At 41.5% G+C, this 13,769-nt stretch overlaps 1 protein-coding gene across 2 annotated transcripts in view; it reads right to left on the reverse strand.

Annotated features, from left to right (window-relative positions):
- glis1a (GLIS family zinc finger 1a) overlaps positions 1 to 13,769 on the reverse strand; it is a 45,971-nt gene that overhangs the window by 19,716 nt on the left and 12,486 nt on the right. The window contains exon 2 of one of the 2 annotated variants that reach the window (XM_084547162.1): positions 4,884 to 5,996. In XM_084547162.1, coding sequence (XP_084403288.1) covers positions 4,884 to 5,780 — 897 coding nt within the window. In that variant the 5' untranslated portion in view covers positions 5,781 to 5,996. Of the gene's footprint in view, positions 1 to 4,883; positions 6,065 to 13,769 lie in introns of those variants that run through there. The other variant, XM_084547163.1, reaches the window with a different exon arrangement.

Raw genomic sequence — 13,769 nt, forward strand, 5'->3', positions numbered from 1 at the left:
TGTAACGTAATAAAATCATATTTTCATGACGATGTTGACGACAGAAATACTAAGGAGGCAATATATCACCATTTAAATCACACACACACACACTCAGACAGTCGGCTGTGGCAACCTCTGGTTAAAAGTGTTTCTGTTGGACTGAATCCAGACAAGAAGCAAATATCAACGTCAGCAGGTTTAACACACAAGCAGGTCATAAACTAACGCTTTATAACTTTACAGAAACTCTGTCACGTTCAATCTTGGATCTCACAAATTTTAAATTAGCCGTGTTGTCATATCTGACCTTCGGGTCAAAGCTTAAATGTATATGTTTGACGGGGAGTAAATGAGATGCAGTTTTAGACGAGCACAGGAGATATTTGCACAAATAAAACTGTCTGAATTCACTTTGTGTATTAAATTAAACAGATTTAAGCTTTAAATCAAAGAAAAAAAAAAAACTAATAAATATATTTAATCTTATAACTGTTTTATCCATGAATTGAAGTTTTTTTTCTATTTCTATCACAAAATGACTGATAAAAGAAAAACGGAAAAATAAAAAATATATTCCTCCTTAAATTTTACAGATATTGAAACATCAGGAAAATTTGATTTTAAAAAAATGTATATATTTATTATTATGTATACTTGAATGTCTGATTCTAAAAGCTTGAATAAACTGAGTCTCATCCTTTTTAATTTAATTTTCTACCTAACATTAATGCCAGGACTTTATTAGTTTTTTGCTAATGAGTCTGCAAATGTCAGTCACCCTATTTAGTTTAATGAGTGCGTACATAAAAGCCATGGTGATTAATTCTAATGAATCCCAGACTCTATATAAAAGTACAGACCAGGGACTGAAACATTTGGAGCCTATCCCAGCTCAGAAAGCAACTTCTGGTTTTTAATTTATTAACGCTCTTGTTATTTAATCACAATTTATGACATGATTTCCGTAGGTTTTAATCCTCTTATCAACACAGGGAGTGGGCAAATACACTTAATTTAAACAAATCTATCTTATTAAAACTGCAGCAATCCACCAGTCTTGAAACATAGCCGTTAGCCCGGCTAGCTCAGTCGGTAGAGCATGAGACTCTTAATCTCAGGGTCGTGGGTTCGAGCCCCACGTTGGGCGCTTGTCATTTTAAACCCCATGTGAAGCTGCCCACTGGCGAAATACCAGTCATTGTTTGGGTCAGAGAAGCCCCAAGATCGTGGTTAAAATAAAAACCATCTAGTTAAGGTTAAAACTAAAAGCTTTATCTTATGTTGAGAGTTTTCTTGACCCCTTCATCTGCCCCTCTACTTTAGGGCTTTCTAATAACTTCACTTCTTCCTTTGCATTTTCATGTGTCTGTGCAGATCCTCAGTTATCCAGGTCATGGTATAGCTAAATAAAGCTAAATAAAGCTACAAGAACATTGTTTTAGCTTTGTTTTAGAGTTAAAAATCATCACTTCTGTTGCTATTTGTTCGTTTTCTCACTTTAAACTTTTGCTAATCCTCTCATGATGTACCGTTAAGACAGACTGGACTCAAACTTAAGTGGCCGTACATATCAGTGTGGCTCAATTACGTGTTTTTAATAGTTTTAAAACTGTATCTCAGAAGGGAATAGTATATAAACAAAAACTAGTTATTAGGTCTTTTTGTGGATCTATAAAAAATGTCACGTACTGTATGCGTGTCACTAAAGCGCCGTAAATTATCTACGATGACTCCTACGGGCGCTTCGTGTTTACAGCCCGGGTAACACCTGCCGAATCTGGGGCTGGACGTTACGAGCTGGTAAATAAGGCTGAATTCATTTACAAACACTGACTACATTCATGTGAGATATTCATTTTTCCATTGCAGCACCAGGAGTGACTTAATTTACATGTTTTGGCACGGAGGGCTTTATGAAAATGAAATGACGTTATTCGCGCTGCTCAAGTGTGACTAATGGCTAATTTCACTGATTTAATCTTATTAATCTGCTTGCAGGCGACTCTCCGCGGTAATGTATTTATAAGCTGGCAGAGGATTAGGTCACTGTGATGAACTAATTCACTTGACCAGGAAGCGTGTGCAAACTTCTGAATGAATTATTTATCGGAGTCCCGGGTCGATGACAGCGGGGAATAACAGAGAGGCAGTCACTCTCAGAGATGGGGGTTTGGCACCGGGCAGAAGGTCATCATGGGACATTCGTGTTCAGTAGTTAAGATTCAGAGAATGACTCACGACAGAGGCGATGAGGGTGAAGCCCTCTGTTGTAACGGCTAACGCAGAAACGATGTGGTCTGGTTTTCTCTTCACCTTGGACTTTACACATCTTGAATTTTTCAACCTTTGTTGCAGTTTTGAGTTTACGGCACAGTCTATCGCCCTTTATAGACAAATCTGGTGGTTGATTTATGTGTTGCGCTCAGCCCATAAACTGCGGTGGAACTGAACCCATTTACGGTGATGGCGAAAGCAGAGATGTTTGGGTCAGTCGGGGTCAGCTGTGAGAGTGTGGAAGCCGTTCAGTCAAAACACTATAGTCTGACACTGACTCTGAAATTGGCTTTGTTAAAAGAATAACAAACATTCTATTAACTCATTGAACCCAGATGCGGATGCAACCCGTCATTCATGGCCAGAGATGAAGAAACATTTAATAAAATTTACAAATAATAAGTTGAACATGGGGCGCCACACTGGCGTGGTGGTTAGCTCTGACGCATCACAGTAAGATGTTCTAATCCAGGACAACTCGGCCTTTCTGTGTGTGGGTTCTCTCCAGGTTCTCCGGCTTCTTCCCACCGTCTAAAGACATGCTGGTTAGGTTAATTGGTGATTCTAAACTGGCCGTGAGTGTGAATGGTTGTCTGTCTCTCTGTGTTAGCCCTGAGATAAGACTGGAGACCTGTCCAGGGTGTACCCCGCCTCTCGCCCGATGACAGCTGGGATAGGTTCAAGTAGCCCCACAGCCCCTCACAGGACAAGAAGATGAATGAATGAAGTCGAACAAGAGGAATTACTCTCATTGATATCAGCCTCTTTGTTCACTTACTCTCTTTTATTGTGAAGCAGTCACTAAAAAAAGGCATCTAGTCAATCTGGTCGGCTCCAACCGTGACGGTTCATCTGAAATGCTTTTACAGTCATTTTCATTATCGATTACAGCTGATTTTAAAGCCATTACTAGGGGCTGTTTGCTTGTTTCGTCCGACCTATAGTTGAAAGGTTTGAGACTTTTGATTTACTGATCAAATATGACAAAAAAAAGGCAGCAAATTCTCAAATTTTACAAGCTAAACACTGGCTTTTTTAGTTTGTAGTATGACTGCTGTTTAGTTTCTTGCAAACGCTAATTGATTAACTGACCAACGGTTTAAGTTCAACGTGAAAAAGCAGTTCATGCTAGGATGGAAAAAAAGCGTGTTTTACCAGGTGATGTATTTCTGAAGCTGTGTAAGGAGTGTTTATGTAAAATAAAGTTTGCTGTTACCACCTTAACCACATCAGATACTCGAGAGGCTTCACAGAGGAGGAAACTGTGTTTTATGGGAGAACATAAAAATCACCGAACATAAACAAAACTAAATGAACGGTATTTGTCGGAATAAGCGAAGGATGATCAGCGTGCGTCGGGACGCTCGGGGCCACAGACACATCCTTCATTCATTCAGTGCCACGTCTCTTCCTCTGGCTCACATGAGTAAGGGAAACCTGTCTTGAGGACAGGAAACTGTTTGATCATCTCTCTGTCCAACAGACTGTTGATCAGTCTGGGTGAAGTCGAGACGGACGGTAAGCAGCTTAATGCCTTTCAAACCCAGTTATAAACGTCTAAATGGCTCATCTGTGGCGAGGTGGAGTCGGAAAGGGTGAGATATGTTTGGACGGACTCTTCGCTATGAAACAAATATGACTTGAGAGGTTGAAACTCATGCTGCCCTTAAATTAACGTTCAATTTCGGTCTAGGTCCAAGTTTATGAAATGCAACGTGTTTGTGGACGTTTTCAATTTAATATAAAAAGCTGATACTCCCAACGACTTCAAGTCTTTGTTATGCCTTCGCATTTCCAACATTAAGTTATCTGGTCATGAGCTTGCTTGAGGCTAACCGTTGCCTAGCAGCGGCCTTCTCACGACTTACGGTCAGCGCTGACGTTTGAATGCAGAACATTTTGTGTACGTATGACTTCCCCTGTCCAAGATCACGAGCTCTATTTAAAGGCAGGAGCGGAGTTTTTTATGCTTGAAATTTGCTAAAAAATGTGTGAGCTTGAAACTGAGTTTTGAAAGCTTGCGCAATGTTTGAAAAAGTTGTTTGTAGTTTGGTTTTCTTTATTCTTCACCGCGGCCACTCTCTTTTTCCAGTGTTTCTCCAGCACAGTTTCAAATGTGTTGCTGCTCTCTTTACAGCAACTTCTTTTCAGGGATTTGCCCACACAGCTGGAGGATTGTGGGGTCAGGTGATTATCGGCAACGTTTCCTCACATCTCTGGTCTGAAACTCCAGAACATACGTAAATGATTGACTTGAATTATTTAAAACTTTTGGTAAAGATGCTGAAATCCATAAAAAAAACAACTGATTCAATACAGGATTTAAATCTAGATTCTCATATTGTAAAACACTTTATATCCCCACAGTCAATCACAGTGTTAGCATCTATCCTTTTACTTTAGATATGTTTTTTATTCTTTTTCAAAAGTAATAAATATGAGTTTTAGAAAGCTCTGTACTCTCTATAAATATTGGCAATAAGAGAGAACTTGCCCGTCTTGATAGGTTTGGTAAAACTTGTATTTTTTGGGCAGTGGGGAAAACTGAAGTTGAAAGTATGCAGATTTTATGCTTCTTCTCTGTTTGTCACTAGCGCCCCAGACTAAAAGAAAAAAAACCGACTCACCATGCATTTGTTGGGTTTTTCTCCAGAATGGACCCTCATGTGGATGAGCAGCTTGTAGCGAGCGTTGAACGGCTTGTGTCGCCGCACACAGCCGGCCCAGAAACACGCAAACTCTTCCCCTTTCCTCTGGTCGATGTGCACCTTCTCGATGTGCCTCACCAGCTCCTCCTGGCTGCTGTACGTGGCACTGCAGTCGATCCAATGGCACGGCTGCTCCTGCTGGTCCAGCACGGGGTCCGGCCCAACGGGTCCGTTGAGCCTGGGGGAGTGGAGAGGGGACTGGGTGCTGTCCTTTGCGTCGTAGCCTTGAGAAGGATGGCCCAAATGGAACAGCTCCCCCTGCTGGCTGCTAATTTGAAACGGTTCCCTCTTACACGGCAAGAAATCATCTGCCGGCTCTTGTTTTATAGAGCGATACTCTTCTTGCAGCTTTTGTTGTTGCTGAGACGTTTTATCGTCAGAAATGGGCAGGCAGGAGGTAAAGAGTAAAGACGAGGAGGAAGAGGAAAGGGATGACGGCGGAGAGCCAAAGGACGGAGATGTGGCACAGCTGGTGAGCATGTAGGAAATGGGTAGGGAGGGTTGTGGGTAGCAGCTGAACCTCTGGCTGCTGTTTTTGGGGTCTGTGTGAGCTGTGGTGGCAAAGTCCTCCACAGTCTTCTCTGTGTGCGATCCAGCTGTCTTACAGCTGAGCAGCGAGCTGAGGTCACGCCCCAGCGAGGACACCGACAGCGAGGTCCTCGGGAGGCAGCACAGGCCTCCCGAATGGATCGACGTCTGGCAGAAGCCGCCAGAGGACAGCGGCGCCTCCAGAAGATCCTCCACATCCTCAAAGACGCTCCCAAAGCCAGGAAGAGTCAGCTGCACATCTGGAGGCCCCAGGTCGGGGGGCCACATGCCGGCCCCCGTTCACTGACTGCTACCAAGGGATCCCTTCAGTGAAATCGTTGATGGAGCAACTTTAAGAAGCCGTTGGAGATAAAACTGTCCACAGCATCTTGTAGTACTCAAAGGTAATTGAATTAGACCGATGTGCAGCTGCTGGCATCTTCTGGATGTGTAATCTTTGGTCATTTGTTCCAAGCTGCTGCGTGTTCAGCCATCACTCGAGCGCTGCGGGAGACAGAAACCAAACCTAAAATGAGTCATCTAACAAAAAAGCAAAAAAAACAACACAAATACAAAACACTTTCTGAAACAAGAGTTTTATGAACAACTGGTGGACAAAGTATTCAGATATGTCACTTATAGTAAAGTCTTGCATTCAAAACTCAGCTCCAGTAACAGTTTATGAGGAAAATATGCCAAGTATAAGTATCAAAAGTAAAGGCACTGGATATGAGGAAAAATGTGCCACTGGTTGTTTATTCTGATGCAAAAGCAGCATTTTACTGTAAAATAACCAAAGTACTGAAACGTTAGTTTAGTCATTCTAGTCTAGTGCTTCAAACCTAACCCAGAGGCTCACAAGACAAATCTGAGGAGGTAATAGAGAAGAAAAAAGCAAAGTTTCTGCTGTCAAACATCTGAAACAGTGTCCATATATCCATCTTTTAGTTTCATTTAAAAAGCCACATGACAAAAAAATTGAGAACTAACCTCTTCATGTACATAGATTTCACAAACTTACACTCACATCTAACAGTCCTGCACTAAATGTCAGCTGCTTGAAGGATATGGTGTTAAGCATTTGTTTAAAATAGCTAATTTTATCCTTTTCAATAAAGAAAGTTGAAAAAAAAAAAAAGAAATTAACTTTTAGAATACATGTTTCTATTATTTTGACAACCCCAGTTTTAGTCCGTGGGCTGGACTAAATAACAGAACCACTTCAATTAAATTTAATTACCACTTTTCTGATGCTGTTTCAACATAAACCGAACATTATAACCTTCATAAATTAGGACTTAGTGCAGAACTGTCATATTAGAATATGTTTATTTTCACTGGTGTACCTAATGTTTCGGCCAGTGAGCATAATTTTGACATGTCTGACAAATAAATGTTGTAACAAGTACAAAAAGTTAGCTTATAATTCAAAAGATATAGTCTATAGTTATGGAAGATGTAACGGTTCTTCAGTAAACTAATAAACTCAGTGACTACAATACCCACAATGCAATGCCAATTCAGGCACGTATCGACTAATGTAGCCTCGATCTTCCATCAGAGGCGCTACGGAGGTTTTTAATTTCTTTCTAAAAGTACGGACAAACCGAACCGACATCCAGGAACTACCGGCAACGAAGGCCGACTGTGACGTCGTGTGTGTCTAGACTAAATATTTGCACCTGAACATACCACAACAACAACTACAGCCAACGACCAGCTGGTGCATTCAGGACCTGGATGAAAGGAAATAACTCTTCATAACAACAGGTGACAGTAATCTGTATTCATCGTTCAGAAGGGTAAACAGGAAGAGCTACGGTTAGCTGGGAGGCTAGGAAGCTAGGATGAGCTAACAACCGGAGCTACAAGGATTCTGTGTGACCTTTGAACTCCTTCTTCACGTGCACCGCTTTGCTAAGATGAACAACCGTGTCACAGATGCTCGCGTGGTGTCTCACAGCCATTCCTGCACGTTTTTTTTAAAACTCATCAGACCCCGCAGGCTCTGACTCAAGCAAAAGATTTTCACACAACTCCCTCTGGAGCCGTAAAAGCTCTTACACGAAACAGATTCTGACGTGTAGAATTGATGGATTTGTCCTTCAACGACAGCTCTTAGCACATTCCCCATGCATCGACGGGAGTGAGTCGGGATTTACTGTCGTGTTGCAAAGCCGTGACTCAGCTGCTGCGACAAGGTGTCACGCCATTCCCGAAATGTGCGCCGCTCTCCGACTGTGTTTTAATCATTAACAATCAGTGGACCACGAGGACCAGCGGGGCCGGTTCTGGATGGACGTAAAACCCAAACAAACAGCGAGTCTGAGCCTCTTGTCATCGGGCTTCAGTCAGATACGTCAGAGTGTATATTTGGTTTCCCTTGAGAGCTGCTGTGACAGTCAGAGCTGATTCATTGCTGCAGGCACATGAGGCCACCCTTGCAGCGAAACAGCCGGGGCGCCGCGCGGCAGCCGATCGCCCGGAACCCGGTCCAGATGCTTGTAATGGACCACATCTCTGCACGAGCTGCTGCAACACAGAGAGGCTGGAGAACGGTGGGCTAAGCTGAGGCTCCCACACCCCTGTCACACATACAGTAGCTCCACTGTGCAAAAATCCTTGACTGTTTATTGGACTCGCGTTTCCTCGCAGCGTTTCCTCACAGCCCCCCCCCCCCCCGGCATCCGCCCAGATATTGATGATCTAATTTACAGCAGGCTCCGCGCCACGTGTAATTAGTCATCGGAAACATTCAATGGGATGTTTTATGCTGATGTTTTTTTGTTTTGTTTTTACGAGGCAGGAACAGCCGCAGCTAAGAGGATGAGTAAGATCACTTGTGTAGTTATATTAGCTGACGAAGGAGTCACTAAGTGTAGGTTCATGCCCATAGTTTCCTGGTATAGTTTGGTTTACAGTTTTATGATTCTTCCAGTAAATCGCTGGAGTCCCCCCCCACCAGAGTCGTGTAGCAAACCAGACATGGGAACCGCGGTTGAATCTTAATTAGAGAGGCCACGACGTGTCTGTGTTAACAAGCTGAACTGGATTAATGATAGTTGGTATGTTTGAAACACGATCACTGGAGGCTGTTACCTGTTAGCTTTAAGAGCTAAAACCAAAATTAGAGTCTCAAGGACAGGGGAAAACATCAGATTTAAAACAACGACAAACAATCTGTGTTTGTAATCTAACCGATCATTTCTGCGTCAAGCCCGGATTCGTACAAACATCCACTCTGGCGCAATTATAGCAGAAATCCGGCGGTAAATATAGCAGTGTCTGTTCACAAGCCACTTTGGTCCCAGTCCAGAAAGAAGAGTCAGACAGTACAACCAAGAAAAGTGTCCCACAAAAGCCTCGACTGAGCCAGCGAACGCTGTAAAATAGCAGCCTCATCTCATGTGGTGTCTTTAAAGACTCACTTGCTGAGGTTAGCTAAACACAGCTGTGGCGTTTCAGGACAAGCAAATGTGTACTTGTCTCAACAATAAGCACTTTGGTTCTTGAATTACAAACTTTTTTTGGGTTCAGTTGAAACGTGGGAAAAATATTGGAACGAGAAATGCGAGTATAAAACTTGAATGAGCTTTTTAATCCTATTCTTTACAAATAACTCTCAATAGAGGTGTTAAGACTTTGATCAATAATGGAAAAGTTTAGATTTGGTTTTATATCGTGAAAAGAAAACGCTGTCAATGCAACAAACGGTGAACTCAGCATTTTCCTTCTTGTGATAAAATGTTAATGTTTCAGCTTTTCACAGTGAAAACCAACCGTCAGTCTGAGTGCACGGCAGCCAGACACAGTTACTACTACTACTACTACTAAAGATGCAATAACAAATATTTTAACGTTACGTATTGACACCAAACGTGCATGCAGAGCTGCAGAGTTGCCAACCTTTTACATTAATTATATTGTATTTGCACGAGAACAGAGAGTAAATTTGAACAAGATTCATAGATCTAACTGTTTTTAGGGATATAATGGACCTCTGCAAACTGAGATTAATTAAAGTTAATTGTAAGTATTACAAATTCAAAGATAAGATAAGATTGCAAGTAACTAACTAAACAATAAATTGATGTGGCACATAAATAATAAGTTGAATCAACGTAACTCATTTAAAAAGTCTAACAAACAAATATTAATTAAGAACAAGAGGAATGCTGTGCAAGTTGAACACATTTGGATCACGTGGGACCGACGTACGCATTAAAGTCATGTAAATTCTCATCATTTTCTTCAACCCTCTGATAAACCGACTGCACACAACCTACCAAGCACCAGCTCCGCAGACAGAAAGCATCAGCAGCCAGCTGTTTAACACAGCAGAGCAGTAAGTCAGTCCGTACAGGAGTTTTTTTGGATCAAAAACTCTCTCGACTCCGCAGCTGCTTTCCTTCAAAATTTCCAGTGCACCTTGTAAAGGGTTGTGTTTTTTGCATCAGATTTAATGAATCTTCAGTCGTTAGCTGTCATTGTGGTTATCAAATGAGACTTGTCTGCCGCACTCAAGTTTTCCGGCCATAAATATGCACCGTGGCTGAGTCATAAGATGCACCGTGGGCCAAATGTAAACAAGCACTCTGCTGATTCGACCGTTTACTGGAGAAAAGCTGAAGAAAATCTGAAAAAATGTAAAGCTCCAGCAAATTTTGCACAGATTTTATGTATTCGGAGCCAGATATTTGGTGGTGGTGGAGACCAAAAGCGGAGCTAAAAAGAGAGACAATATTGGACGTAAATTCATCAGAGTGTAGTAGGGAAGCTTTTCGTATTTGCATTATACTGCAGCTTTAATGATCAGCGGATTCAGATTCAACATCTCAGTCCCTTTTAAAATGTTAAATGCTAAAAGGAGTTGAGCAACATTTAGTACGCCAAAGAGTTTACTACCTACACGGGATAATAAACACTGAATAAATAAAACCTGGGTATAATCCTGGATATCATAAACTCTGTAACGCATTTATACATTTCTTTGCGTGCATTAGTTACAGCAGGGAGTTACTATCATATTAAACCAATATAACGTCACCGAGCCACATGGCATTAGACTCGCTCATTTCAAGGTCCATTTGAGATCTGATCCGCAGCCCTGGCATTAGTGTTTATTTCTACACACAGTGTCTTGGGTGAGATTATACGAGTTTGAAAGAAAAATAAGAGTTGCCAATCTTTGGTTTCTTTAAAAAGACTCTTTTAAAACAGACTCGGGGACGATATCTCGGTGGAAACTCACATAAATTTTAGCTTCGGACAATATGTTTGCAGGAGAACAAAATCTCATAAATGTGGCTGGCTCCGCATTAAAAGAAAACACTTGAATTACGTCACGCTGGTCTCACAACTGTCGCTTGTGTTTTTATTGCAGACAGGGGAGAGAGCTGGCCGCGAGGTGACAGTTTACACTTAACACTCGACCTCAGGTCCTTCTAGTGCTGTGAAGCCAAGTCTGTGGGTTTGCGGTGCGCTAATAAATCATCTGCTCTGCCCTTAGGTTATTAACCTTTGTTTGTCCAGTGGAAATTAAACCAGTGCAACTTGTGCTTTTCTAAAATCCCTACAGGATATTCACCACATATCTGCACCAGAGTCTACTCTGAAGCTTCTTTCTTTTCATGTAAATTGATGAAGATGCTAATTTCCTGGAGCGAAGAACTGTTTTAATTCCATCACCGAAAAACTCAGCAGATATCTTTACATAGCACATACACATATATACATATATATATCTGCTGTATATATCGCAGCTTATGAAAATACACTGGAGCATTATTATATTTCTAACATTTACTGGAATATATCATAGGAGGAAAAACACTGATGCGTTACCACAGATTAATCTTAGTTTTACAATATAGGTCAAAGGTCCAAAATGTTTTATTTTAACACGAAGCAATTTTTTTTTATCAAGCTCCAGCTGTGGTGCTGTCTCACAAACTCATTCACATTTTTATTACTTTTAGCTAATTTACTATAACTTCCCACAAATATTTATTGAGCCACTTATTCTAAGTAAGCTAACATCTGCACAAGCTGCAACACACCTCTTCAGACATCTGTCTTACTGACCCGATATGAAACCAGACAAGCTTTCAGGAATCACTCAGCCCTCCTGAACCTCACTGATCAGTTTCCCCTTTTCCTCAGAAGACTAAAATCATATATGTATTCATCCAACACTTCAGATACACCTGAGACTTTCGCATTCATGACCTTTAGATTGATAGATTCATTTCAGAAGACGCAGGGAAAGTTGTTTTACAGTCAACAAATGTAAAAATGGAAGATTAGTATTCTGGTGAATCCAGGTCCGACTATTAAAGAAGATGCAGAAGATCCCCTTTAAAGATTTTAAATAAAGTAACTCATAACTCTGTTTAACGTCTGTCCACTGTGAAGAGGTGAGAGACTCAGACGGGAGGATCGTTGCGAGGAAGCATTTATTTACACAGAGTGAAGAGGTCGGCCGTGAAGCTGCAGAGCTGCACAAAGAGGAGCACTGTGGTGATTCTCACAGAGTAACTGACGTGAATCGATCTATCTTGATTTGCTTGGTAGTTTGTGCTTCTGGTTGTCATATATACACACACACAAGCTAAAAACACACACATACAGCGAATGGTCTAGCTCACGTCATCCTCAAACCTCAACAAAAGCTTTCTATCTTTTAGAGTATCAAGCTGCAAACGCAACCCGTTATTTACCAGCTAGCGTCATCTATTTATACAAAAATAAGCATTTGTTTTTGTTGTTTTGTGGCACTTCTAAACATCTGTTGCATCCAGTTTGGTCAGCATCAGAGTTCGCCGATTCATTCTTATGAAGTGTTGTTATTTATTCTCGGATTTACATAATTTATTGCGCTCGGGACAAACCAAGCTGACAATCGGCTGAATCAGCGCGGCGGTGAATGACTGTTCCCAGCTTCTCAGCTAATAGTAGCTCAGCTCTTTTTCAATGACGACTACAGGCTACTACCACCTACTGGTATGAAGACTTATTTCCTTTCAAGCAGGCACAGAACATATGTACCAGCTGGCCGTTGGCTGTGGCCTTTGCAATGTGGTCAAGTCAGAGGTTGCGCTAGACTTTTTCGTTGTCTGTCATTTTGACTGACAGGGTCATAAAACTCCCGTCATAATCTATTTTTACCCGTCACTTTAATTTTTTTAAAAATGATAACAATGACATATTCAATAGCATTTAATTTTCAGTCATTTTTAATTAATATTCAGTAGCGGTGGAAAAAAAGATCCGGCTCATATAACCGGCCATCAAAGACGACTCAAGAATCATGAATCTAGAGTCTGTTTAACCAGCTCAGTTGAGTCCTACCACGTTTGATTGATATTAACGGCACCATTCAAACATCTTACATCTCACTCGGCAGAGAAACAAAACGTACTACCAGACTTGACCACTAGCAAACTAAGGCACTCACTCACTTACGCACATTACGCAGAGAATCGAAACTTGGATCCCTGCTTAACCGAGAGTCAGCAGCCACTCACTCGGCCGGCAGAGACACGAAACTTAACCAACTCTTAACCGAGATTCGTGGACCCCTGCTTAACCAAGAGCCAATTAATATGCTCAAGTGGTCAGGGGTCGATTTTTCCGTCACCGTTTTAAAAAAACGGTCAATGACAGAAAATATTCGGTTAACGCAACCCCTGGTACAAGTGCAACTTTTTGGTCCAGACACAGGCGACATAGGGGTTGGTCGTAGGCAGAAGTAAAATGTAAATTTTTGCCTTTTTTAAATGTTATTTTACCTTGGTGATGGGGATAAGGAAACCTCTACTACTATCTTTATCCCCGGAGCTAATTTTGGCCTCAGTGTGTTCGTCATTATTGACCAAATTTGGGAGTATTTTTCAAAAAAACAGCCTGATGCTTAAGAGTTTAAACACAACCACAACTATTCCCAAACATACTCAATTTGTTTTAGTGCCTAAACTCTTCAACAGCCGTTTTGGAAGCTACAGACATGTGATATATCCGTCCAATATGGACGTCACGTCAGAAAACGTGTTGCTGACACATGAAGCATAAAGACAGAAAGACCTGTGACACGATTCGCTCACAAAAAGTTCTACTATGAAGCAAAGGGCTTCAAAAACTGAGCACTTTCAAAGCTAAGAGGATGATGAAAGTGCCGAAACACCTGTGGGCATTATGGTCACGCCAACATTCAGGTGCTCCGAGAGTCTGGAGACATTAAAGCCACTGATGAGGACCACATGGCTGGAAGCTGCCACC

This window comes from Chelon labrosus (genome assembly GCF_963514085.1).
Source record: "Chelon labrosus genome assembly, chromosome: 6".
In the NCBI taxonomy this organism is placed as follows: Eukaryota; Metazoa; Chordata; class Actinopteri; order Mugiliformes; family Mugilidae; genus Chelon; species Chelon labrosus.